The sequence below is a fragment of the Drosophila bipectinata genome, chromosome 3L, assembly GCF_030179905.1.
Source record: "Drosophila bipectinata strain 14024-0381.07 chromosome 3L, DbipHiC1v2, whole genome shotgun sequence".
Classification (NCBI taxonomy): Eukaryota; Metazoa; Arthropoda; class Insecta; order Diptera; family Drosophilidae; genus Drosophila; species Drosophila bipectinata.
Window position 1 is genome coordinate 2,613,588 of NC_091738.1, and position 25,353 is coordinate 2,638,940.

Below are 25,353 nucleotides of genomic sequence, written 5' to 3' on the forward strand. Positions count from 1 at the left end.
GTTTGTTTTCGTTTTTATTTTAACCAAAACGTTCCCTCTCTAAGAAAACCAGTAACTTGAGCCGAAATAATAATCACAATATGCTCCGTTTTTTTTAATTTTGTTTTATGGAACAACGATTATTACAATATTTTATAGTTTTATACAATTTATGCCAGAAAATGGGAGAACACGATGTTTTGTACTATAAATAATTGAGTAAATCATGTAAATGAGAATTTATAAAATCAATAAAAAAAGGGAAAAACTTGTTAAAATCATGCGTCATGTTGCTGCAACAGCATTGTCATATTTGTTGTTCCTAAAGCTAAAATTTAAATGCAAAGCATTCCTGTCTAAGGTTCCTATACTGTACTTGTACGATTTGACGGTTAGTGTAAAATTAGTCTATATATGTATACCCTGTAAAAGCCACCAATTCCCCATATTCAAACCTAAGACGGGCTTTTAGAGGTGTTGGGACTGTCCTCTGTAGATGGATTCGATTTAAGTGGGAGAGCCTCTTCTGAGGAGAGTTGCATGAAGACTAAATCTTCTTTGGCCGGAAAGTCTGCAAGTACTGTAATTCCAATGTTGTTTTCCGGCAGTTGAGGCGTATCTTCGTGGTATCCGAACCAGTAGATGATAATGCCAGGACCGAAACTAGAAGATCATAACAATAAAATTGTATTTATGCCAACTATTGAACATCCTACCGGTTGCAGTAGCTTTGCAGTTGCTGCTGAATGTTGAACTTGTGTCCTTTGGTGTCCCCAAAGTTGGCCTTGCTCTCGATCCAGTTGATGACCTGTCCTTTGTAGAGGAAGGGAAGGATCATCTTTATGTCTGGAGTCTTGTCGAACCCCATGCGTCGTAGGTCCCGCTCGTCGTAAAAGTGGATGCCTGCCTCCGTGGCCATTGTCTTCAGCTTCATTTCGTACTCCTCGCCGATGAGGCGACGCCGCAGGTCCGTGATGGGCCCCTCCTGGTTGTCGCTGATTACGCACTGCTGCACACAAGCCGCCAAATGGGGTTCGTCGATGAGATGCGGGTTCTTCAGAAGCCGGGATACTTGGGACCGGTGACGGCTCTTGTACTTCTCCTGCAACAGCATCCGACAGAGAGCCACTGGATTTATACACTCCACACAGGACATCTGGATGAGGAGGGCGTCATCGTACAGGTCCTTCTGTGACTCATACCTAAAAAATGCTTGGGGTGAGCTCAGCTACATGTCCTTTTATTTCAAAGATTAGCCTTACGCTTTCAGCAGTTTCTTGGCTCGCTGGTCGTTCTTCGAGTGGTGGCCGCGTGATCTATTGAAGACTTCCGATTGCAGGATGCAAGTTAGTGCCATCGGATCCACGTCCTGGAAGATACGATTCCTCAGCTCGTACTCACAGTCGATGGCCAGGCCACGGTAGCGGCTGATGAATAGGCAAATGCGTTGGTATTCGACATGGCTGAGGACCTTTCTCTTGGTCGGCACATCCCCTCCAGACATGTTTTCCAGGTATTAAAAGTGCTGGTACAGCTGTTGTAATTTATTGCAGTATTTGAGCTAGGGTTGTCTACAATATTCCAAATATCGATATTTCCCTATCGGTGAAGTAGCCTGCCTATCGATAACAAAGGCGGGAACTCAAAAGCCTATTTTGTTAATTTGAAAGCTATTTTCGAACAAGCAACTGGTTTGTAAAACTGCAGATTTAACTTTAATTAAGATATATTTTATTTGTATATATCCTTACACTTAGCACGGGTTTACGATCCATTTTCACATTGTTAACACTTTTATTATTTAAATTATGTACTTTTGTTTTCCATTCAATAGAACTACAAATTGTTATTGTTTATCTTCCCATAGTGTCTGCGGATATTTCTCGGGTGTGTAAGAGTGTACCACTTATACCTAGAATATTAATAAGATTGGTTTTGTTTGTAAATGCTATTCTTATTTATCATTTTGGAAGATAAGTTCTTTCCCATTTGCTCGGTTTAACAACAGGTTTTTTTAAATAATTACAACGTGCGCAATAAAGATAAACTATATGAGATACTGAAGCGTACAATAAATAATAATTTTGAAAATAAATAAATATTGGTGTAAAAATGCAACAAATAAAAGAGTTGTTACTGAGAGACTCCTTTCTTCGGCTCTCCCTTCGGTTAGCAATTATTTCGAGTACGTTCCATCGAGTACGGCTCGAGGGTCAAACTTGGTTCAACAATAATAATTCTATTCAAACGTGACCTCTTCCCGACTAAAAGGTTGCGCGTTCTTACGATCTAGGAGTAACAATATTAAAATTTATAGGCTTATATGTTGATCTTATGGCTAGGCGTAGACTTTAAGTGTAATTGTTAATTTTACTATTGAAATGTTTTGGGCTAGCTCTAGACTTTGTTCTTTTGTAGGGGTATTTTTTAAGTGATTCTTTTAAGCTTGAGAAGCTATTATCTCTGTAACGGATCAAGTAAGAGCTTCCTTGATCGAATCGTATTATTATTTATATTAATCTTGACTTGGCTAAAAGGTAAATACAGCAATAAGTTGGTCAATCGAAATATTGCACCTGTTTGATGTCTTATTTCGAACAAACTTTCATCAATTCGTTTCTTAGGGCTATGTTATTAAATACCAAATCGTTACTTGACTTTAGAGCTCATTGTTTTAAGATGTACAACTAGTCGAATTCGTTTCTATGTTAATATTTGATTCCGTTTTGTTATTTTTTGAAAGAAGGCATGGTTATGGGCTAGCGATTTCCATGAAATTCAAACCAGCAACACTTAGATATTTGATTTGTTTTTTTTTTGTTTTTAAATATAAAACTGATTACGATACGGTGTACTATCATTTAAAATTACGTACGTAGTGATGGGGAGGGTGTGATTGCAATTGAATTGGGGTACAAATTTAATCTCTAATACTATTTAGGGAAGGCTAACATACGCGCGATTCAGGTTTCCCTAAAAAAAAAACAATTAACAATTAATACAATCCAAATACACTGCTAAACAATCAATTGAGAGTGGGAATTCGGGGTGATTCGGGGTTTTAGACAATTAGTTTTGGCTTCGATTGCGATTTTTCTTAGAAGAAATGCGGCGGCGGCAACGTTTGCGATGGCAAAGTCGACGTCGGCGGCTGCTGCTCCCATCAGACAACAGAATCCTTGCGAATCCTGGATACGTAAGCATGTGTTCGAAACGGGGGAATAAATCGAGAGAAACAAACAACAGAAAATTTCGTCAGAAATGGAGTGATTTGGAGTTGCATTAGTTAGAGGAGGTCTGCTGCTTAAAACTGTTTTCGCACCACATATAGTTCTCAGTCTGGGGTGCTCGCATCACACCCACGCCACCGCCAAGCCGGCGGTAGTTCATGCATCCGCAGAGACGCCACTGGTTCGTCTCCGGGTCGTACACCTCGATAGTCTTCAGATAGGCGGAGCCATCGAAGCCGCCCACCGCGTACAGCTGTCCGTTCACCACAGCCAGGCCGACCTGAAATTAGGGTTTACAATACAATCCTCTGGAAATGAGAAGTAAAAGCTACAAAACTCACCCCACTGCGGCGCGAGGTCATGGCCACAATCGGGCTCCAGGTGTTTGTGAGAGGATTGTAGCGTTCGGCGGACGAGAGCTCCATGCAATCGTCCCGCCCGCCGACGGCGTAAATGTAGTTGTTGAACACGGCGCAGCCCAGATGCTTGCGGCGCGTGGACATTGGACTGACGGCCACCCACTTGTTGTGTCTGAAACGGAAAGTTTGTTTAAATTCTTGAAAAACTCTGGGAAGTAAAGGAAACTCACCTGGGATCGTATCTCTCCACAGTATTCAAAGGACACTGACCATCGGAGCCACCGATTGCGTAAAGGAATCCACCTAAAACAGCCACAGCCACGCCGAGGCGTCGTGTGGTCATAGGTGCCACCTTGGACCACTTGTTCTCCTTGGGATCATACCGTTCTACGTGGTTCAAGCACTGTACGCCATCCTGGCCGCCAACGGCGTACAAGAAGCCGTCAAGCACGGCAACACCCACGCTGGTGCGGCATGATGTGGTGGGTGCAACGTCGCAGGACCACTGGTTTGTCTGCGGATCGTACCGCTCGATGCTGTTCAGGTAGCTCTGTCCGTCGTGGCCGCCCACGGCGTAGAGAAGATCGTTAAGCACGGCCACGCCTACACCGCAGCGACGCTTGCTCATGGGAGCGACCATTTTCCAGTCGTTCGTCTGCGGATCGAAGCGTTCGACAGAGGCGATGGCGTCGCCGGAGCACCAGCCGCCCACAGCGAAAAGCACCTCCCCACGACGCGTCGGTTTACGGGGCCGAGTACGCGGGCCCTGCATCAGTGGACGCTCCTGCGGTAAAAGCAGATAGTTCTTGGCCTCGTCCACCAGGTCGCGGCAGGCCTCGTCGCTGCGCACGAGCAGATCGGATCCGACCGTGCCGACCAGGAACTTTGGTGAGAGTAGCGGCAGTCGGACGTGTTGAAGGACCTGAAACGAAGGGGGAATACATTAATTATATCGTCTTTGAAAAATACTGAATACCCCTACCTGTGGGAGGTGCTGCCGACGCTCGGCGACGTTGTACTTGAGCCAAGACATGACCGCGTTAAAGACTTGCTCCTCGGAGCGCACGTTCAGCTCATCGCTGCAGATAATGTCGACTAGCTGGCCGACGGGCAGAAGCAAGAACTCCTCGCTCTCCATGACCTCTTGAAAGTTGTGCTGCGTGAACTTGTCGGCGATACGAAGCAGTTCCCGACAGGAGTGAGTATCGGCAAAGGCGCGTATGCCCAAGCAGTTGGTGGGATCCAGTTGGCGCTTGAGGAACTCGCAGCATATGTCCTGGATCTCGACCAGCTGGAGTAGGCAGGCGGCCGGCAGAAGAGTCTGGACGTTGGACTCTTCGACGATGATGTGGGCGGTGTAGCAAAAGTCGATGAGCAGCTCCATGGCGTTCTCATCGATGTCTCGAATTGTGACCTCCGTCTGGCGGGACTCCTCCAGTTCCCCGGTGAACATGGCACAGAAGTAACTGCTGCACGCGGAGAGAATCACTCGGTGGGCGAATATCTTCCGCCCACCAACGTTGAGCACCACGTCGCAGAGCTCTCGGTGGCGCCGAAGCATGTTGAGTTCCGAGAGCGTGACCTTGGGATGCTTTTCCGATGTGTGAGAGAGCCTGGCGGGCGACGGCGGACGCTCCAGGCCCGTGGAGCCAGTGGAGGAGCCTGGGCCGGTGGTGGAGTTACCATTTGTTCCGGCGATGGTCGGTCCTCCTCCACCATTACCACCGCCGCCCACACCGCCGCCGGTGGAGCCCGGCAGATCGCCCATTCTGTTCGCTGCTAAACGCAGCGGGCCGGAAGCAACCCAACCCCACACGGCGTCTATCTGCAAAGTAAAAACACAAGAAGTCGTTAGAAAATTACTGTTTTAGGTATAATTCCAACAAATTGAGACAATTCGGACTTATTTTCCTTTCCTTACACTTTTTGCACCGCCCACACACAGACACGGTATGTAACCCACCCACACATACACACCAATTCCAGAACACATGTCCGATAGGGTGGACATTTGTGTAAACTGCATTCGAATATGCAATGATATCACAAATAAATATTTGTCTATTTTTTTTTTTTAATTTATAGTGCTTCTTTACGTTATTGTTTGCAAATATATTTAAAATTAAAAGAATTTTAGAAAAGCCTTCCAAGACACAGAATATTATAATCCTATAAGACTTACACTAACTTTTGACAGTTGTTAACCTAATAATATAACTACTTAGTCTTTTATTACTACGTATACAAGATACAAGATATTTTTTTTTGCATTCCCTCCTAGTCTTAAGACAGATCCACCTTAAAGTTTACACAACACAAGTCCACCCAAATGTGCAAACACACGCGTAAGAAATACATATGTGTATGGTGTCCCAACCTTTGCGTCTCTGTTCTCCACGGATACAAAGCACGTCCAGGGCCAGCTGCAGGCGGAGAATTTCGAAAATGCAATCTTGCTGCTTGCTTAAATCGACCTCATCGAAGATTTTCCTGCGCAAATGCACTTTTCAGACGCGTTAACTAGATTTTTTTATTCCCTGGAAAAATCGAAACACGATTGGTATATAGTCCGCTCGACGTTGCCAGATGGTTGTCTTTAACTACCAGGGCTGTCAAGATTTTCCAGTCGTGAGCAAGAGCTGCCAGATCATTTGTCAACTTGGAATTCCTTTTTTCTGGCCGCAGTCTAGAAATTATATAACTCGTTACAATGAGAAATATGATTAAATTTCAAAGAAAAATGCTATTTTTTACTATCGGTAGTTTTTTAATGTGACCCTAACATTTAGTTCCTACAGCTGTAGTTTCATTTTTTTGCCGTCAGAGGCGCTACTAAAGATTTGGACTCATCGATAAGTTCAATCGATATTTCTCCACCTCTAATACGCGACGCCGAGGAAAATTTCCAGAATTTGAGGACGCAGCTATAGTGCAAAATAGTGCAAATAGTTACTAAATTTAAGTGAAACGTGTAAATAGAAGCATACTGGTCGCGTCTAGTGTGAAGGGTCTATGAAAAACGAGTGGAAAGTACGTGAAAACAAGCAAAAACGCAAACGCAATAAAGGCCAGGTGTAAGTGTGTGCGTACGAGTGTTTCTCTTTTCCTTCGCCTAAAGTGGAGCGCACTCAATTATTTGTGGATGGCTCTCCACAACAACAAAGTCTCGAGATCAAAAAAAACAAATGCAAAAAATGTTGAGGCAACGAAAGGCGAAAGAACAATAACGAAGGCGAAAGCGAGACAATGTAATATAAAAGAAATTAACGCATTAAACAGAGTACAAGCACAGCAGTTGCAATTGCATTGGAAATTAAAATTCGTGCGACAGAAGCGGACGACGTTGTAAAAATACGTGACAAATCGCTTACACAGACACAGCCACACATACACATACACACACATTCACACTCCCCCACCACATAGCAATCACACACATAAGCGAAAGAGAGACTGAAAGAGGGAGATAGATAGGGAAGGAAAGAAAGAAAAAGAGGCGAACGTGAATTAACAAACAAACAAGAAATATTTTCGCAAAAAAGACAAACACAAAAATCCAATAAAGTGTATTACATAAATAAACACAGCGCCAGCGACCCCAAAATATTATGGAAATAACTGCTGCCTCAGTCTCTGCCTCAGCCAGCGTCAGCGTCAGCGGCAAGGAGAACGATAACGGTAAGCTTGGCCTCAAAGATTGATAAGCGGGGCTTTCGAAATGGATCCACAATAAACAACAACAACAGAAAGAAAGAAGCGAAGCAGTCGAAGAATACAGTTTGACTTCCCTAAAGTGACTGCAACTAATTAAAATTGTTTCTCATTTTATTTATAAGTAAAAAAACTATATAAAGTGTTATCACTGTCGTATATCAAATTAGTTGTCATTAATTATGCAAGCTTGTGTAAAATTTGTAAAATATTGTTTATTGGAAAAATAAAAAAAAAAAGAATATCTTTCAAGCAAGATTTAAGACATTAAAATTATTATCCTTTTTTGAAATCGAAATAATTCATTTATTGGAAGTTTGACTGTATCACAGAGTACAGACATTTTACCAACACACACACCCACCACAGCCAACAGCCAAGAGCGCTTGTGCATGTATGTGCATGTTGCAACACTTTTCAGTTTTCATAGGAGGAGGTCGCTGAACTGCGCCTCTAAGTTGTTTTTTTTCTCAATCGCTTTTAGAGGCCAGCCAAGTAGCAACAACAGTGGCTATCGCAACAGTAATAGTTTTTTGCCTTTGTCTCCGGCCGTTGGTTGTTGCGCAATAGCCAGCGTAGATCATTGGCCAGCCGATAGCGATTACTCAGCATTATTATCAAGGTGCTCCCATAAGGTAGAGTTTGGCAGACAGCTTGGCAGCTTCCTAGAAGTTCTATTGGTAAAAGGGGCTATAGCTGGAGGTCTGTAACTATGTATATTATACCTTCCTTTCTTAAAAACTAGTGACTTTGACACTTCCCAGGGTCACCACAAAAATGAAATCCCTACACTCGCCGATAGCTAGATATCCACCCATAAGTTGAGCATTTTTTTTTTTGTCAAAATGCCATTACCTAGAAGTTTTTTCCAACTTATCGGCTAGCGTGTCTGTATTTATATTTGTTTTTCTATTTCAAGTCAACAATCTGACGCTACTCGCCTCGCTGACGTTACAAAAAGTGCTGAATATCAAAAGCAACAACAGCGATACTCAAATACAACAGAAACAGCAGCTACAGCAGCAGCAGCAGCTACGACAAAGCCTCAATATAAGCGATAATAACGTATTGAACGAACTGCTTAAAAATGGAGCTGTATTCACAAAATCCGTTACCACACCCACAGCGCCCATTGCCATTGAAAGAAAGAGGCAGCCCCAGCAGCAGCAGCCCCAACAACAAAAACATCAGAATAGCGCACAGAAACAACGACTCAACTCATCCATATCATCGACCAACTCATCCACATCCACAAACTCCTCGTACGGCAGCTCGTCAGATGATGCAGCTGCAGCTGCAACAACGGCCACAACACTTGCAACACCAAGGACAACAACAGCAACAAGAACGGCAACCACCACGAAGGCGTCCAGCATTAAATTGCCAGAGAAATCGAAAATTCCGTCCGATATACTCGATGATCTGGCCAGCCGTTTCATCATCAACGTACCGGACATGGAGCTGAACAATCTAATCCGAATCTGTTTCCAAATCGAGCTGGCCCATTGGTTCTACTTGGACTTCTTCTGTGCCCCGGCAGCTAGTGACGATGCCGAGTCCCAGAAGCAGACCCAGATCGCTCGGAAGCTGCCGGTTGTGGGCATTAAGCAGTTCGCGATGCAGTTGTTCCAAGTACGTTTGCAAGATTACTTAGGTATTTTATATTTCTGACCATTTTCGTCCTTTTCCGGCAGCACATTCCCTTCCTGAACAAGCACTTTGGCACTGTGGACAAGATCCTGGACGAGTGGAAGAACTACAAGATGTCGGTGCCCACATATGGCGCTATTCTGGTTTCCGAGGATCACAATCATTGTTTGCTAGTGCAGTCCTATTTCGCCCGAAACTCCTGGGGCTTTCCCAAAGGCAAGATCAACGAGAACGAGGATCCAGCCCACTGTGCCACAAGAGAGGTAAGCTGTACCCTTCCTTACATAGCCATATACTAAGCCATGTACATACTTGCAGGTTTATGAAGAGACCGGGTTCGACATCACAGACATCATTGACGCCAACGACTACATCGAGGCCTTCATCAACTACCAGTACACTCGTCTATACATCGTGCGGAACATACCGCTGGACACGCAGTTTGCGCCCCGCACCCGGAATGAGATTAGGTGCTGCGAGTGGTTCCGAATCGATTCATTGCCGGTGAACAAGAACGATGCCATATCGAAGGCCAAGCTGGGAAAGAACGCCAACTCCTTCTTCATGATCATACCGTTCGTGAAGCGCCTCAAGAAGTGGGTCAACGAGAGGAAGGCCGGAATCGAACCGCGTCGCCGCAAGTGCTCCGGTCAGCAGTCCCCAAAGGCGGCTTCGCCCACAAACATCAACGGGAGTGGCAAGAAGGATTTGGCCGCGGGGCGGAATGCATCGAGGCGCCAGCGGCACAAGTCCATGGGCGACTTGGATGGCGTCAAGTTGAACAATCTCAATGGCAAGCCGGCCGGTCCAGGATCAGCTGCTCCTGCTCCGGCGGCTGCGGCTATAAAAGCCATGAACATCTGCAATAGCAATGGGAAGCGCAATAAACCGAATGGGGCTGCGGGCAGCAATCAGTCGACGCCAGTCACCACACTAGTGGCTGCAAAGGGAGGAGGAGCGGGAGCCACTGTCTCCTCAAAGCGTCAGTTATTCCACAGTCAATCGCAAAACGATGCACAGCAGCCAGTAAGCAATGACAAGGTAAGGGAGTGCATCATTTTGGAAATGTGCATCATTAAAGCGATGATTTTTCTGGATTTCCTAGCAGATTGTTAGTTCTTTCGATTTGATACGCATTGAGGAGCTGCAACTGAACGCAGCTAAGGTCCAGCAGCAGCAACGATCACGCAACATGTCCCAAAGCGAGAATCAGCAGCCGGTTATCAAGCAGAACATGGGACATCAGCCAACAACAGGCGTAGACTTGATAGCCATGCTATCCGCCGCAGCGGCAGCTCAGAGGACACCACAGACCGAGCAGCCGCAGCCACAGCAACAACGTCCGCGGCCAGCTTCGGTGTCGCTGAACTTTGGAGAGAGCCATGCGGCAACACCGACAGGCCAGGGCTCGCAAGACATGCACCGGTTACAGCGCATGGCCTCGGGCACCAATTTAAGGATTCTGAAGCGAGCACAGTCGCAGCAGCCGCCGCAGCAGCAGGTGCAGCAGCTGCCACAACAGCCGCCACCAGGCGCTGCTGACTTTACGCCAAACTTCAACTCGTGGACAAACTTCTCATTCACCAAAAACTTTATAGCAAATGTGTTTTGCTAAACCTTTCATTTCAAAACTTTTAGTGACCATTCATCTTTAAAAAATTCTCATAAAATGCATTTCCCAGCGAAAAACTAGGTTACAGGGAACTCTCGATAGGCAGCACTCTCTCTTGTAGGCTCTGCATAGCTGAGGCAACAAACTAATAGAAGCTTTGGAGACTTGCGGGTAAAAGAAACCATGCCAATTGCATTTAACAAGTTCATTTGTTACAAAACTAACACTGCAACTATTTTAGACAACTAATCATGTCTAGTCCTAGGCTTTGGAGACTACGTGCAAGGATAGAAGTATCGTTTCCTGATCTCCTCAACAAGTGGGGGGGATTTGAATTTTCCACATATTGTCTATATATATTAGGGAATCGTAAGCACACTCAAAACAAAAACCTTGAACTTGAATGCGATAAATTGAGTAAGACGTTTTTAATACGATAATGAAGAGAATTTTCATACCAAAAAAACAAGGAATAAATGAAAAACCATGAGTCTTCCGCTCAGCACATGTGTAAAGTAATATTTTTATAAAGACTCCAATCGCTGTTCGAATCTTAACATCTGAATCGCTCAATCGGTTGAGTATAATTATGTTAGAGTCCTTTCTTTATAAGCTATAAAGTGTTTATTGTGAGCCAAGTGAACCAAGCCTACTTCGAGCCGAGTGCTCGCCATTTGAACGTATTTTTAGATGAAACCAACAAACTAAACATAACATTAATTAACTAAAGCGTAGCTTTAACATGCCCCGCACCAGATTGTGTCTTGCTTTTATTTCAAAGTCCTTGGATGACTTTTTCAAGCGAGCACTTATATAAAAAAAATAATGTTTCTGCGGGCAAGATAGACATAATTACACTTTCTGGGCCGTTTTACTTACTGCCCGCCCCCACCTACGAATGATTAGAGAGATGTGTAAGAAAGAATGCAAATAATAACAATGTAAATAATTAAATTGTGATATAGTATTTCTTAGCACAATTGTGATCTTAACAAGAACGGCTGGCAACTAAAAACAACAATTTTATAAGAGCGAATCCCCCTAAAAGAACCCAACTTTTTAAAATCAAAATAATGCCCCATAACGATTAAAACAGGCATATCTTCAACAGAATAGTGTTTCGTCAATTTTTTATTGACATCTTGGGTATTAAAAGTGAAAAAAGCGAAAAAATATTTAACGAATTTAAATTAGTTTAAAATTGAAATTCAAAGTCGATAAAATTTGTAGTATATACACGCGGTGGAGTGAAATGTATTTGAATGATTTGTAATAATTAGAACAGCCCCGAGCCGACAGCCAGAAGGATATATATTTTTGTGAGCCATTAGTGCGTAAGAAGGAGGGGGGGAGAGAAGCCTTTAAAAAGTGTGTCGAGTGTTTTGATAACCAGGCATAGATTTCGTATAGGTTTTCTACCAAGCCAAGTTTCCTATAATTCATAGATGTTTTTTTTCCCAACAAGCGTAGTCTCCAATATATATGACAATGTTGCCTATTAGCGTATATCTTTAGACTAAGCAACAATGATCACTGATCAGCAATGTCTCCAAGGTGGGAATAGCAGAGCCTGCAGATTACTATAGCATAGATTTCCTGTAACTTAGTTTTTCGCAATACTTCGCAATATTTACTTCCTTTTTTACAAACAGCATTTGCAATCAACATTTTACTTCTGACTTTTAAAGCTTTTAGAAAAGCCATATTAATTTGTATTTTACATGTTAACATTTTGAGATGCAAATTTTGTTTCAAACATTTCTCTTTTTTTTTTAACTTCAATTTGGATTATATTTTTTTAGTAAAAACAAAACAAAATCGTATAGTTTTACTTTTATTTTCGGAGCCAATTCTGGTTCTAGTCCTAGACAAATGCCTAACGAAATTAGCAATAGTATTCATCGATTTTAATTAGTTATTTGGTTGTCCTTATCCACAAAACGAAAATAAATTTCCTTAGCCATTTGTCTTGGGCATAAAAGCAACATCAAACTTATCCAACAAGCAATGAATATCAAACTTTGAACAAGAACACCGTTGTTCACACAGCTTGAAAGTGAAAAAAACACGAAATTAAATATTGTAAAATTTAGTTGTGAAAAAAAATCAAACACAAAAGCAAAGTAAAAAATATCAACTATCAAAGTAAATTGAAAAACGTCGATTAATGATTTTACAATACAATTTTTGTTCATCCCGATCAAATTTGCCCATTTTGTGATCAGTCATAAGCATAGCAATAATTAATTTTAAAAGAAAACTCTTAACGGGAGCGGACTGGATCGAAATCTATATCTTGCCAACATCCGGATGTCAGTCCGAGCTAAATTTTGCTATGCATTTCCACCATTGTATCCCAAAAAAATCTGAAAAAGTTACTGCAACACGTCCAAAAGAAAAATTAAGAGTGTCTATACACCAGAATACATTGTTAAAAAAAAAATTAAAAGTACTCACTCAAAAGGCAATTTTACGAAAATTTATTAAAAGTGATCAGAATTGAGTAAACTTATTCTTGTGTGCGCATCTCGTTGCATACGATATCAGAGAATTATGAATACAATTTGTAGAATTTAATGCCAAAACAACCAAATACGAAAAACAAAGTTAACTTTCCAATCAAGAACAATTGTAACGTAAAGATTATCAAATAACTTATTTGTGGCAATATATATATTTTCCCCCAAAATTCCGGCAATAAATTGATGTACCAAGTTTTAATGTCGCATTTTTATTGGGGGTTTCATCATAAAAATAAAAATGATTCCTGGAAAATTAAAATATTTACTTATTTTATCTAATTTAACTGTTTTATCGATAAATATCGCGTAAAATATTTATGGATGCATGTTATCGATTTCTTAGGGATGGAAGTGGGATCTGAAGACCGATAACTCCCAACTATCGATATTATCGATTATGTATTAACTCATCGGCATCATCATTGGAAAATTTTTATTGAATTAACTAATTTTATTTGTATCTGCGACGAAATGTCTCGCGAGATGCTATGCAAATTATGCGTTCAGAACCGGGCCGTTGAACTGGACCTGGAGGCATCTCGTTTGAAATCGGTCAACAAACTGATGCAACGTCTCTTCGAATGTTACAGTATCGATGTGAGTTTGGTGGGATTTGCTATTAATTTCCTGGATATATTTAACGTTTCTTTAAAAATATTCTAGATCACTTTAGTTGGCGACCGTCCCTGCATCTGCGACACTTGTTTCGGGGACCTTGCGCACCTCAACAATTCCCTGGAGAAATGGAGCAAGGCCCAGCGTGACCTGAAGGATGCACCTTTGGAAATAGACGACTCCCAGGTCTTTCAGGTCAAGCAGGAGCCCCCTTCCTCGGATGATGAAATGGACGAGGAATCAGAGACAAGTAACACAGAAATGGAAGTCCCTTCGAACTTAAGTGAGGCGCCACCAACCCAGCCCGAAAATCTGGAATCCTTGAATGATACTTCGAACAAAACTTTTGCGGCCGGAATCGGACGGGATGGTCTGGTTCTGGTCAAGTTGATAAAGGACCAGCGCAATAACAGCAAGATTTTATGCACTTGCTGCAACCAAATCTTTGACTTTCTTCACCAGGTGCGAATCCATACAACAATGCCCAGAAATAATCCTGAATACATGTGTCGTGAGTGTGGTGGGAAGTTCCCCAGTGCGGAAGCTTGCAGGGAGCATCATTCCACAGCTAAAGACCACTCTCTGCCACATACTGACTACAGGCTGCGCAGGGAAGTTGAGTTCTGGTCCTTTGCCCGTGAACAGAGGTTCCAGCGGTATTCAGACATCGTTAAAAACGAGTCAATCTTAACCCGTGCTCTGGCGGTAAAATGTGATAGGTCTCCGATGCACTCAAAGTTCCAAAGGTCCATCGAAGGCCGTGCTCTCGAGCCCCTTCCAGTACACAGGGGGCCCAGTGCATGCAAAAGGAAGTTCTCGGTTCGGCCGGAATGTGCAAAGCGAAGTCTTCACTCTGGGAAAATGCACGAACTTGGTAAAGGACTTGTATGTAAATTTCACGAAGAAGGAGAATTCATAAGTCTACCGATGGCACTGACCCTGCAGCCAGGCAAATATATAGCGCTAAATAGTAAGGTGAACTTGAATAATTCTCATAAGCATAAGAAAGTATAGAAATGTATTTATGTATGTATTAAGCAATTATAAGTGTAGGATTTAAAGAGAATAAATGTTAAATGTTTGTAGCTTGTACTACATTGCAATAAATATTGTTTTTAGGGTAATTATATTGTTTCCACAACCATACCATCCTGAGTTGTTTTGCTTCTATAATCATGTATGTATATAAACAAATTTTATAAATAATACCATCGGCAGGTTATCGATGGTTTTTCAACTATTATCGATAATTGAATAGAAAAAACGGAGTAGAAAATAGAAAAAACGAATACCCTCTATTATTATAGTGATTATTATAAGTGAATTTTATTAAGACTACTCACTTTTATGATAGAATTTCCTTTCTATCCTTTCTTTTTTAAGATATCGAATCTAAAAGCTAAATGAACTCGAACCAGTGACAGTGCTGCCAATACAAAGCTGAACGAACTATACCAAAAAGCTAAAAAGATATCTTCTTTCCGAAATAAATATTGTCTTTTAGTTGAATAAATCAAAATATTGTCTTTTAGTTAAATTTTTTATATCAAAATTACGATTTTTAGAATAATTAAAAAAAAAAAGCCAAAATAACCGGTTCCGGCCAAATCAGATGGTTTCCGTTTAGCGGCCGATAGAGTTGGTCGATTTTGAGGGAAAACAGCAAGGTTGGCAGCTCTGGTCAGAACGCAAAGTACAACAATTTTTTTCGTTCCGTGTGACGTGAAAAGTGCATATAATATCTGTTAAATATAGTTTTAGTCTAATTTATAAACCACATAAAAAACCATGGTATGTAGTCGTTGCAAGAACACATTTTGGGCATCCGAAAAAACGTGTTAAATTGTTACCAAAGTTTTTACCTGTGCGGGAGCCGCGCGTTATGTGAGTGTGTGCGTGTTAAAAAGAAAAAAAAGCCGCCGCGTCACAATACCAAATAGTGTTTCGATTTTCCCCCTTGCCATGTAATTGTCCTAATTACCATTCGATTTTTCTTCTGGTTCTTTGCATTATCCATCGAGCAGTCCTTTGCGGAAAAGATAACGGGATTGCTGGCAAGGCCGAATCAACAAGATCCCGTTGGACCGGAGCAGCCCTGGTACCTCAAATACGGCAGTCGGCTGCTGGGCATTGTCGCCGCCTTCTGTAAGTCCTTAGAGCCTAACTGGGCATAGCCCCAAGATCCTGGTCATGAGTGGGTGCAAAAATAGCGATAACAGCCGTGACATTGTGCGGCCCAAAAATATTTTGCATCGATTTTTGTGTACCACTTGTGTTGTTGCTGTTATCTATCGGGCAGGTGTTTGTGGGTGTGTGTACGCACGCTCTATGGCATTGATAAAGGAACAAGAGAAGATAGAGAGATAAAAAGGAAGAAAAGAGAGGGCGAAAACGGAAATAGAATAACAACATAATAGTCCAAAGGGAAATATAATTATATCTAATGATTTTTATTAAAATAAATATTAAAAATTAAAATTTATTCATTAAGATAAGAAAATAAAATCCTTAAACAATTTATTTATTTATTAATTTGTTTATTTTTAGTAATTATTTCGAGTGTATAAAATTTCTCTCTGTAGGGACACAAAACTTGGCCAAATGCCACAAAAAGGATACAGAAATTTTTACAAACCTACATATGTATGTATGTATGTATGTGTGTGTGTGTGTGTGTGGGCGCGTAAAAAAGCTTTTCTGTGTCAAGTTTGGCGCTCTGTGTGTGCCCTTTTTTGTTTCTCCTTCCGCTCCATATCATATCAATTTTCTTTGGGGGGGTCTCCGTCGCAATTCTCAATGCCTCTCCTTTTGTTTTTATCAACGCCCCCGTTCCACCCAATTCCGCATTCAGTTTTGCATCTATTTTCTGCTTCCTTCAAGTTTATTGCGTCTGAGATCGCGTTCTCTTTGTTTTGCATTCGCATTTAACCTCATCTGACCCTTGTTTCAATAATACAAACAAATATACTTACAGATGTACGATTTGTATTATTTATATTATCAATTTTAAACTTAAATTTGAATTCTTTGAATTATATTGTAAATGTTTTCAGCCTTATCTCTGTTTTTTTTTTAATGGGAATTCTACTGCTACTGTTTTCAGAAATAATAAATTATGACTTACAATATTTTTCTAAGCGATAAAACCGTATGAATGAAATCTATTTACAATTCCCATAAGCTTCTCATATAGTATTTCTTCGACAGTGATATGAATTATATTATTTCCATGGTTTTTTTTTTTTATTTCCCTTAGAAAATTGACAAAATCTTGCAATTGTTACCCCACAAATAAACACCATCCACTTGAAATCAATATAAATAGCAGCCGCCTGGCTGAATACCTCAATTAAGGGAACACACACAACTCACTCGTGAGGCTTCCACAATAAACCGGCTGTATTTCGTTAGGGGGAAAATAAAACCGAAAAGATTGTGATTAATAAATAATTTTATTGCCGGTCGCCAGAGCACACTCGACTTCTTCTTCCCCAAGATGGGTCATCTGAACCGCAATAGCCTCAAAGCCGAGATCCGATTTCGAAAAAGAAGAAAAGTAAAAAAAAAACAGGAATTTTTTCATAAAAAAGTTATATATCCTATCTATATAGTGATATTTCGTAATCACACTTCTTAGTCCATTTTATCCAATTATCGTGTATACTCATATATTTATCTTTTGAATTAGTCTTGCTATCTTTGGGTCTATGCTGTTATCAGAGCTTCAAAAAGCTGATAAAATATTTTAATGTAATTTACTTAAACGCCCCTTGCGTCAGAAAGTGACTAGAATTTAGAGCACTTTTCATGAATGTCGTCTGGTAACAATTTACCCAACTGTTTCTGCCCCTACTTGTCATGCTTCTGTGGCTGGCTTTGTTGTTAATTTATGAATAAAAGAGATCCGAGCAAATAAAAAGCGAAAAGTGGCACTCACATGAGTCACATTCGAGTTGATTAGATTTTTCATTCGCTCTCTAATGTGTTTTGTTAAAAAAAATAATTATAGATTAAAAATTTTTTAGAGGGCGTAATCTTAGAGATATGAAAGTCCGGGCACTAATTTAATTTCAATTAAAAAACATAATAATTAATCTTTTCTTCCCATAGTTGCTATCCTCTTTGGACTGTGGAACGTCATCTCCATATTAACGCTCAATGTGGGCTGCCTGGTGGCGGGAATCATACAAATGGTGGCAGGATTTGTGGTGATGCTCCTGGAGGCGCCTTGCTGCTTCGTCTGCATCGACAAGGTGAACGACATTGCGGACAAGGTGGACTCCAAGCCCATGTACTTCCGGGCCGGCCTCTACTGCGCGTGAGTAGCCCACTTAGATACCCTTTCTTAGCTTATCTGTTAATCCATGTTTTAAATATTTTAGAATGGCCGTGCCTCCCATCTTCATGTGCTTCGGACTGGCCAGCTTATTTGGTAGTGGCCTGATTTTCGCCACTGGCGTGATATACGGAATGATGGCGTTAGGCAAAAAGTAAGTATGGGAACCCGTTTGGCAGCGTTTCTGTAACGATATGCCAAGCGTGGAGCGTGCGGAGAAGAAAGCGACCTTAGTTAGCTGCTCATCTAAGCCTATTTTGCTAATCGAAACCAAATGTTTTCTCTATATTCCCACAATGTGCTTGCCACTGTGAAAATGCTTAACCAAAAAACCCAAAATACGACAAAAAAATAATTGTTAAATGTAGAGCTTCGCGCGAGGACATGGCCGCCGCTGCCACATCGCCCACACAGATGGCCGGCAGTCAGGCGGGCGGGCAGATGCAGATGGGCGGCGATCAGCATATCACACTTATGGAAGATCCGGACGTTTGGCGTCCCACATAAATTCCTTGCCGCGCGATTAGAAACTGCCAACTCTTACACATCAGACACACACACACCAGACACACTCAACAACTAGCAATGCAAATGATGCGACAATTGATCGACTAACAAATATTTTACGGCGCATAATTTTTAGTGTTCAGTTCAAAAAGATGAAAAAAAAATTATGAAAATCAGCGTAGTAGGGCATCAGAGCAATAGAATACAGAACACCCCACCAATTACAAAGAAAATGAAACGAAATTCTCATAATTGTTGAACCAGAAAGTGTTAATAGTCAGTGTTTTTTGGGCAAATGCATTTTGTTCATTGGCCCCCTATTTTGCATGTCATTCGTATTCCATTTTAAAATGTCTTTCGTCAAGCGGTTGGTGTTGTTTAAACCTACAGTTAAATATATATATATATATTATAAATAGAGAAGATACTGATATAGTTACACAAGTCGTACACACGTCAAGCTGCAGCAAGCATATATTTTTACCGAGAAAATATATATTTGAAAGGTGTCCGAAAAAGAAACCTAGATGAGAACCTCAAAGCTTCCACAGACCTACACTCACAGCTAAACTGCGGCCATCACACAAAGGATTAATGAAAATTATTACAAATAATGAACCTAGAGCAATATGTACAACTCAGAAGTATTAACTTTATATGCTTTGCTTCACTGTAAACCATACGATTAAATGTTGAACGTTGTTTGGGAATTATTTTATGCTCTCGAGATAGGCACAAATTGAAATTGAACAAAATCAAGCATTATTCAAATAGATATGATGAACTAAACAAGTTGAGAATTTATACATTTTTTTTTGGAGAACAAATTATTGAAATTTTCAGTTAAAGCATTATTATTTATATTGATAGGTTTCTTTTTCGGGTTTTCTATTTATTTTATACTATAAGTTATTCATAAGTAATTTATTCCAAATTCTGTTTCTTATTAAGAACATTCCAATATTTATTTATTTTATTATTAGTATTAAGTCTAAATTATTTTCAAAATACTCGCAAAAACTTGTTAAAATATAGTATCTAGAAAGTGCGAATCTCACCCTCAGGTGAGGCAAGAACATAACTCAATAAATTTGTTAAAATTCGTTAAATAATGAACGCAACACTAGAAATCGTATCATGTAAAATATTCTGTTTACAATTGAATGCGCATAAATCAAACAAGACTTGAATAAGCCACATGAAAACTGTCCAAAACCAAACCTCTTAGAGCCAAAAAACACCACAGTCGGCCAACAGCGAGATACAATGACTTTGCTTCGTCCAAGAGAACACCAAGGCAAATAATTTTTGAGCTATATTACTATATATATTTTTAACTTAGTTGCGATCTACACATTACTGTATTATTTTTTGTAGATATCTACTTGTATTTAGAATTTTAAAAACTTAAAGTAGTTCAAGACCGACTAGTTTTAGTTCTTATTAGAATTTTTATTTGGCATTTTGTTCAATATATATACTATATATTCATAATACTATCTGTAGATCTGATAATTTTCACAAAACTTTTTTGTTTAGAATCCCTATATTTTTTTGAATCAATTGTGATATTGTATGGAACCCCTGCTATGTAGGCACACAGTTATTAGCTGAGCACATTTTACTCTATTATATATTATTTCTATTCCTATTTATAAAAATTCGTATATAAAAATATCTAATATCTGGTCATCCTTCTTTAACAGGGCATCCGCGGAGGACATGCGGGCAGCAGCTCAACAGTCCTACGCTGGCAACGCGACTCCTCAGACCACCAACGATCGAGCCGGCATTGTGAATAACGCGCAGCCCTTCTCCTTCACCGGCGCCGTGGGCACGGATAGCAATGTGTGATCCGGAACATGATCGGGACGTCGAAGAACGGAAAGCTGGGTGTGCCGTGAGAAAACAAGACTCAAATCGCAACATTTGAAAGGCAAACCTATCCAAGAGACCTTCAGCAGGCAGTCTAACATAATCATGTGCAATTTCCAATTGTTTATTAACGAATGCAATAGAATTATGAATTATGAATGTTTTTTAACCTCCATAAGCTCTGATCTCTCTATAGAGCAGTCCAAATCAATTATTTAAATGCCCTCTTTTCAAAAAAGTATAAAGTGCAAGTATTTTTGTGTATATTGATGTATTTGTTGCTTAAACAAAAAAAAAATGTATTGCGTATTCTGTGTCCTATTAATTGAGTTGCCTGTGTCCGATCATTCCAAATTATTTGGTTTTAACCTAGTAGAAATTGCAAATAAATTATTAAACGACATCACTCGCGAGGTGAAAAAAAATCTAAAAAATCATGTAAAATTTATGTTTAGTCATAGTTTAAATATACCTTAAATATATTTAAATGCATAATACTAAAATGTTTAAATTAATGCAAAATAAAACTATAAATATTGTATGTAAACCATATTAAAATTGAATTATACATACTTTAAATTATGTTAATAAAAATTAATTATACGAAAAAGTTAAAGTGGCTTTGGTGGGTGAGTTGGGGTTTTTGCGGGAGTTTTGGGAGTAAAAACAAGTGCCATATATTGTAACTAATTTAATTTAAAAAACTTTTCAACATGGATAAAATAAATGATTATAAAAACAATTAATGAACGTTGGAAACAGAATGTTTAAGATTCGTCAGAGTCGCTCTCATCAGAGTCGTTTTCCAAGTCTTCCCAGGATTTGCCGTCAATGGGCTCGTACCACTCGGAGACCAAGTAGTAGCTGCCATCCTCGTCGGATCCGCTGCCCTCGGATACATCATCCTCGTCGGAACCGCTGTCCTGATCGTCATCCTCTTCTACATCATCAGCCTGCTCCAAGTACTTGGGCGCCTCATCGGACTCTTGCTCCGAGGAATCCCAGCGGTACCGACGATCGCTGATCACATCCTGGTCGTCAATGGCAGCGGAGGAGACATTGGCCACCAACATCAGGGCCAGGACACCTATCCAGAAGAATTTCCACTCAATTAAAAAATCCTTATTTTTGTTTAATTTTTAAACTCACCGAACACCAGGAAGAAAACTTTGTTGGACTGCATATTTAGTGATTGAATGATGCTTGAGATGCTTTCGATGCTGAGTGAACTTTCACCACCAGCTTTTATACCAAAATTTTTTGGCAAAGGCCTTGCCAATTGTTTAACCTATTAGCTTGAATTCGGCCAACACAAAATGATCAGAATTCCCTGCCCTAGAATTCTGAATTAAACCAACTAGGAAAATATTTACTTAACTGCGAATGCGAATATCGAGTGGGCCAAGGTCAATGGTTTTGCTAGATATTCTAAAAAAATGGTTATAACTTCATGTTTACTTAGATGTTTTGTTAAAATAGTTACTGTTTATACAAGAGTGGGTTTTTATTGTCTGTGTAACACTTTTAAAAAGTTCAAAAATGTTTCTGAAAAAAAGATGATCCTAGCATTCAGTTTCATAATCTTAAAAAAAACCATTGTGTTTGTTCACTACTTTTCAGCAATATGTGTCATATTTTTTATAAATTTCATTAAACTAAAACGTAGATAAATTTAGATACAACTTTATAGTCCCAAGAAAAACAACAACATAAAATAATTATTTGAAATCCTGGATATATAATGCATATTTTATAGTTTTTATTGCTAATATTCGCCCGAAAATGGTTTCATATTCCTACAATTTAAATAAAAAAACGGATTTTCCGAGAAACCCTAATCGATATTTATATATGTATACAACCTTTGGACCCATATAATGAGTTAAATTTAACTTTAAAAAAATATAATTTAATAGATTTGTAATTATATCATCAAATATTTAACCAAATATTAAAATCTAAATATAATAATGGCCAAAAAGTATGCTACACGCCCAAGTAAAAGTATTTGATATGTATACTTACATTTTACATTACAACCACAAGGTAGATTTGTTTTTTGATTCTACAACTTAGAAGGCCATGATTTTAAAGACATTTTTTCCCCCTTTCTAAATCTAGAAAATCAAATGTGTTTATAAATTTATTTTATAAATCCTGTTTTACATAATCTTCTCAATTCAGTTCTTCGCAGGCATCAATCCAATCGTTGAAAACATCAATCGGTTCTGTTAAGAAATTCACGGACGTTTGGTAGAATTCTTGGCATATGTTGCACTGGACTCTTCCAATTAACTTGCTCTTGTCCCTGAAATATTTATTCTTAGGCGAATGTTTCTTAAAGCTATTGATAAAACATTATACTTACATTACGACTTCACAAGCCTGTTTGTGGTTGCAGAAAGGACAATCGAAAACTTTCGTCAGCGGCTGAATGTTCTTTTGTTTTGGTGGAGGCTTGCGTTTTGACTTACGGCGACCCATTTCTAATTATCATTATCAAAAATTGTATTATTTAATAAAAAAAAGGTTTATATATCTTACTATTCAAGCTTAATACGATGTTAACGGCGCAGAAAAATTCCTTGAACTGAAAATGACGTCAAAACGTCAGAAGTTATACCCTATTTTTTCCTGCGGAGAAAAGCTAACTTGATTTGAAAAAAAGTTAAATAAAATATACCAAGGGATTTTTCTATTAGTATTTGTAATCGATAGTATTTGTAATCAATTTAGAAATCAATTTTCTATAAATCAAGGCCTTCTTTGATTTTAATTCCTTTCAATAAATCAAAAGACCTGACTATTTTGTGGAGAACCTAAAATTTCAATGATTTTTATTTTTGGTTTCCGTATCACTAATTTTGAAGTTGATATTGATACCTTTTGATGGAGAGAGGATCCCCGATTGATTGAGCCCACATAAGTAAATTGCGCATCTGTCTAGACATCCTTTTTAATGAAGTACCCTGGGTTTTTTCTTTTGACAGGACTCAATGTAGCAGAAAATCCTTTTGTCGTTGCCTTTGTGTCTTCCAAATCGATCGTAAGTCTGCCTTTGGGGCAAGGTATCGATTACGCAATTTGATAGAAGATCTTGCATAGCTGGAAGATGTGGGTCAAGTGTTTGCCTAGAAGAGGATCTTAAAAGGACTTCGAGGTAGACGTTCCCTAACCCATGGAAACGCTTTAAAGGTGCCGAATTTTCTCTGGCTAAAGCGCCGCAGGACAAAAATTCTGCGATGACAGCTCAATTTCTAAAGTGTGAAGGAATTTTTCGGCTCGCAGCATGAATTTGGAATGGTCCGGTTTTCGGGCTGCCTGCTGTTTAACATATTAGCACCAGGACATCAAAGGACAGCTGAAAGTGTCAACAGTTTTTAGCAAACCCTGTCGGCGGGTTGTGATCTGAAAATTTGGTGCCCAAAGCCAGCATGAAATTTGTACTAAGAGTGGCAGCAGGATGCCTCACAGCAGGATGCCCAGCTGTTTTTTGGGAATATTTTCGGGATAACATTCGGCATGCTTTTTTTGGCCCATAATTTCGATCATTTTTTCGCCAAATGGGATTAAATTTAGATTTTTTTTTAAATCGAGAAGAGAGCGAGGCCTTAAGACTTTGCTTCCGTTTTTCTTATCCACATCCTTGCTTATGGCCCGTTTATTGTTGTCCGTATCGGCTGCTCCTTTTTTCCGGGCTAATCTCCTCCAGCTGCCGCTCACCGTTTGCCTTTTGTGGCTTGACCATTTTGCTTTTGTTCGGTTGCAACTTCAATGGCCCGGCCGACTCGCCTCCCCAGCTCCTCGTGTCCTTTGTCCTTTTTGTCCGTTCATTTGCTTAAACGCATCTTATCCTGTTAAAATGTGCGCCCCTGCTTTCCGTTTCGCTGGAAAATTGATCTTTTTTGCAAATTTCCTTCTCGGCTCCTGGTCTTCGGGCTCTTTTGTGAGCATCCTCTTGAGTGCTCACTAATTGAGATTTTCCTCCTTTTTCCATTATTTCCCATTTTCAAGTAATGCAATACACCAGTTCCGCTTTCAAGTCCGATGACAATAGTTATTTTTCGGAATTTTTACTTTGGAAATAATCACGTATTGTAGGGAGCGGTATTACTTGCGGAAAGCTGATCCGTAGAAAATTTTTATTTTTGGAAAAACAAGTATGTTGCCTTGAACAAAAATATCTTCTATCTATCTAAAAATAAATAGTATGTAGAACCCATTCATGTTTGGTACTAAATTGATAAAAAAAATAAATAGTATTCATTACAAGACCAATTGAAACCCCATTAAAATAATAATCAACCAACTCATTCAAAAATCATTCCACACCTGGGCGAATCGCCAACAAAGCGTGTTCTATTCACCAGAAATTAAAAATTAAAAGTATCTGAAATGGCCTATAAAAGTTCCTTTCGGCCAATTAGATGTTTTAAATGCCATAAAATTATTATTATTTTGTTTGGTGACTTTTCAAACATGCCTTCCCGTCCCCTACCCCCTTGGACAGCGTTTTTAAATCCGAATCCAATTCAAATTCCATTTCCATGTTCGCGGCGCACGCAGCGCATTCATAACCCTTGGACAGCGTTTTTAAATCCGAATCCAATTCAAATTCCATTTCCATGTTCGCGGCGCACGCAGCGCATTCATAACCATATTTCATCAAAAATTCAAAGCGTCTCCCCTCGAAAAACATGATTATTAATTAAAATTCCCAAATCAAAATCATATTACGAGTAAAACACAATAAAAAAAAGAGGAACATGAATAAATCCCCACCAACCGAAATAAATATATAGGTTTTTTTAGGACTGGTTCGAAGTTGGGGAGCGTTGGCAGCCTGTCGCCATCGGCTTCCGTCGCCCGATTTCTAGGAATGTGCTCGGAAAATGCATATATTATAATCAAATTAAATTATGCATAATTTCCCTGTTTTCCTCTTTGTCTTCTGATT

The 25,353-nt window shown here is 39.7% G+C and overlaps 7 protein-coding genes and 1 long non-coding RNA gene across 14 annotated transcripts; 3 read left to right on the plus strand and 5 right to left on the minus strand.

The window, feature by feature from the left end:
• Positions 1-241: 241 nt before the first annotated feature.
• On the minus strand, positions 242-1,593 carry LOC108126326 (CDAN1-interacting nuclease 1). The gene is made up of 3 exons (XM_017242855.3): positions 1,242-1,593; positions 696-1,181; positions 242-642 (listed from the first exon to the last, which is right to left on the minus strand). The coding sequence occupies exons 1-3, from the start codon at positions 1,481-1,483 to the stop codon at positions 435-437; spliced, it is 936 nt and encodes a 311-aa protein (XP_017098344.1). The 5' UTR covers positions 1,484-1,593; the 3' UTR covers positions 242-434.
• Positions 1,594-1,912: 319 nt separating this feature from the next.
• On the minus strand, positions 1,913-6,172 carry dbo (Kelch-like protein diablo). 4 transcript variants are annotated; one of them, XM_070280117.1, is made up of 6 exons: positions 5,751-5,762; positions 5,490-5,588; positions 4,551-5,393; positions 3,799-4,490; positions 3,551-3,740; positions 1,913-3,489 (listed from the first exon to the last, which is right to left on the minus strand). In XM_070280117.1, exons 2-6 carry the CDS (start codon positions 5,577-5,579, stop codon positions 3,262-3,264), a joined length of 2,043 nt encoding a protein of 680 aa, XP_070136218.1. In that variant the 5' UTR covers positions 5,580-5,588; positions 5,751-5,762; the 3' UTR covers positions 1,913-3,261. The 4 variants fall into 4 exon arrangements, with proteins under 4 accessions (XP_070136218.1, XP_017098341.1, XP_017098342.1 ...); XM_017242852.3 differs by lacking the exon at positions 5,751-5,762 and having other exon boundaries at positions 1,913-3,167; positions 3,302-3,489; positions 5,490-5,633; XM_017242853.3 differs by lacking the exons at positions 5,490-5,588; positions 5,751-5,762 and adding an exon at positions 5,946-6,172.
• Positions 6,173-6,423: 251 nt separating this feature from the next.
• Positions 6,424-13,262, plus strand: DCP2 (decapping protein 2). Of its 2 annotated transcripts, none has more exons than XM_017242849.3 (5): positions 6,424-7,246; positions 8,199-8,911; positions 8,974-9,192; positions 9,248-9,970; positions 10,035-13,262. In XM_017242849.3, exons 1-5 carry the CDS (start codon positions 7,177-7,179, stop codon positions 10,542-10,544), a joined length of 2,235 nt encoding a protein of 744 aa, XP_017098338.2. In that variant the 5' UTR covers positions 6,424-7,176; the 3' UTR covers positions 10,545-13,262. The 2 variants fall into 2 exon arrangements, with proteins under 2 accessions (XP_017098338.2, XP_070136217.1); XM_070280116.1 differs by having other exon boundaries at positions 10,038-13,262.
• LOC138926349 (uncharacterized) lies at positions 7,553-8,205 on the minus strand. 2 transcript variants are annotated; one of them, XR_011442837.1, is made up of 2 exons: positions 8,005-8,205; positions 7,553-7,944 (listed from the first exon to the last, which is right to left on the minus strand). It is a non-coding gene; the product is annotated as an uncharacterized lncRNA (long non-coding RNA). The 2 variants fall into 2 exon arrangements; XR_011442836.1 differs by having other exon boundaries at positions 7,553-7,953.
• Positions 13,263-13,384: 122 nt separating the features above from the next.
• Positions 13,385-14,824, plus strand: CkIIalpha-i1 (CKII-alpha subunit interactor-1). Its single transcript, XM_017242854.3, has 2 exons — positions 13,385-13,660; positions 13,727-14,824. The coding sequence occupies exons 1-2, from the start codon at positions 13,535-13,537 to the stop codon at positions 14,690-14,692; spliced, it is 1,092 nt and encodes a 363-aa protein (XP_017098343.2). The 5' UTR covers positions 13,385-13,534; the 3' UTR covers positions 14,693-14,824.
• Positions 14,825-15,313: 489 nt separating this feature from the next.
• Positions 15,314-21,006, plus strand: fwe (Calcium channel fwe). 2 transcript variants are annotated; one of them, XM_017243018.3, is made up of 5 exons: positions 15,314-15,469; positions 15,703-15,823; positions 17,789-17,996; positions 18,061-18,168; positions 18,383-19,313. In XM_017243018.3, the coding sequence occupies exons 1-5, from the start codon at positions 15,467-15,469 to the stop codon at positions 18,519-18,521; spliced, it is 579 nt and encodes a 192-aa protein (XP_017098507.2). In that variant the 5' UTR covers positions 15,314-15,466; the 3' UTR covers positions 18,522-19,313. The 2 variants fall into 2 exon arrangements, with proteins under 2 accessions (XP_017098507.2, XP_017098504.2); XM_017243015.3 differs by lacking the exon at positions 18,383-19,313 and adding an exon at positions 20,228-21,006 and having other exon boundaries at positions 15,315-15,469.
• Positions 21,007-21,091: 85 nt separating this feature from the next.
• Positions 21,092-21,921, minus strand: LOC108126246 (dentin sialophosphoprotein). The gene is made up of 2 exons (XM_017242708.3): positions 21,546-21,921; positions 21,092-21,483 (listed from the first exon to the last, which is right to left on the minus strand). Exons 1-2 carry the CDS (start codon positions 21,577-21,579, stop codon positions 21,164-21,166), a joined length of 354 nt encoding a protein of 117 aa, XP_017098197.1. The 5' UTR covers positions 21,580-21,921; the 3' UTR covers positions 21,092-21,163.
• Positions 21,922-22,530: 609 nt separating this feature from the next.
• Positions 22,531-23,047, minus strand: LOC108126249 (transcription elongation factor 1 homolog). The gene is made up of 3 exons (XM_017242710.3): positions 22,941-23,047; positions 22,765-22,882; positions 22,531-22,704 (listed from the first exon to the last, which is right to left on the minus strand). Exons 2-3 carry the CDS (start codon positions 22,878-22,880, stop codon positions 22,572-22,574), a joined length of 249 nt encoding a protein of 82 aa, XP_017098199.1. The 5' UTR covers positions 22,881-22,882; positions 22,941-23,047; the 3' UTR covers positions 22,531-22,571.
• Positions 23,048-25,353: the final 2,306 nt, after the last annotated feature.